This window comes from Ailuropoda melanoleuca, unplaced genomic scaffold, assembly GCF_002007445.2.
Source record: "Ailuropoda melanoleuca isolate Jingjing unplaced genomic scaffold, ASM200744v2 unplaced-scaffold74291, whole genome shotgun sequence".
NCBI lineage: Eukaryota > Metazoa > Chordata > Mammalia > Carnivora > Ursidae > Ailuropoda > Ailuropoda melanoleuca.
In genome coordinates, this window is record NW_023249716.1 from 220 (window position 1) to 1,204 (window position 985).

At 47.0% G+C, this 985-nt stretch overlaps 1 protein-coding gene across 1 annotated transcript; it reads left to right on the top strand.

The window, feature by feature from the left end:
* Positions 1-81: 81 nt before the first annotated feature.
* LOC117800676 (olfactory receptor 52B4-like) lies at positions 82-978 on the top strand (the record flags this gene model as incomplete). Its single annotated transcript, XM_034653229.1, has 1 exon — positions 82-978. A coding segment is annotated over exon 1 (897 nt), but the record flags the coding sequence as incomplete, so codon positions are not given.
* Positions 979-985: the final 7 nt, after the last annotated feature.

Below are 985 nucleotides of genomic sequence, written 5' to 3' on the forward strand. Positions count from 1 at the left end.
TTTTTTTTTTTTTTTTTGAAGAATGTGTATTTTCATCTCTTTGTCAACAGAAAGTAAGGTCCCAGGTCATCTGCTCCAGGCATGACTGCATTAAACCACACGGCTGTCAGCCACACGGTCTTCCGCTTACTGGGCATCCCCGGCCTTGAGGACCAGCACAGGTGGATTTCCATCCCCTTCTGCATTTCCTATGTCATCGCCCTGCTTGGGAACAGCCTGCTCGTCTGCATTATCCTCACCAAGCGCAGCCTCCGTGAACCCATGTACCTCTTCCTCTGCATGCTGGCCGTGGCAGATGTTGTCCTCTCCACATGCACAGTACCTCAGGCCTTGGCCATCTTCTGGTTCCGTGCTGGGGAGACCTCCCTGGATCGCTGCATCACTCAGTTCTTCCTCATCCATTGCACCTTCATCTCTGAGTCAGGGGTCTTGCTGGTGATGGCGTTTGACCGCTACATTGCCATATGCTACCCACTGAGATACACCACTATTCTTACACGTGCTCTGATCGGGAAAATCGGTGTGACCATCTTCTTGAGAAGTTATTGTACGATTTTCCCCATAATATTTCTTTTGAAAAGATTGACTTTCTGCCAAAATAATATTATCCCACATACCTACTGTGAACACATTGGCTTGGCCAAATATGCTTGTAACAACATTCGAGTGAACATCTGGTATGGACTTTTTGTCATCATGTCAACAGTGGTCTTAGACGTCCTGTTAATTTTTGTTTCCTATGTGCTGATTCTCCGTGCTGTCTTCCACATGCCTTCCCAAGAGGCTCGCCACAAAGCTCTTAACACATGTGGCTCCCATGTCTGCATCATCGTCTTCTTTTATGGGCCTGCGATCTTTACAACCCTTACACAGCAGTTTGGACACCACATTCCACCTCATATCCACATCTTATTGGCTAATGTCTGCATTCTGGTTCCACCTGTGATGAATCCCATCATTTATGGGATTAAGACCAAGCAAATCC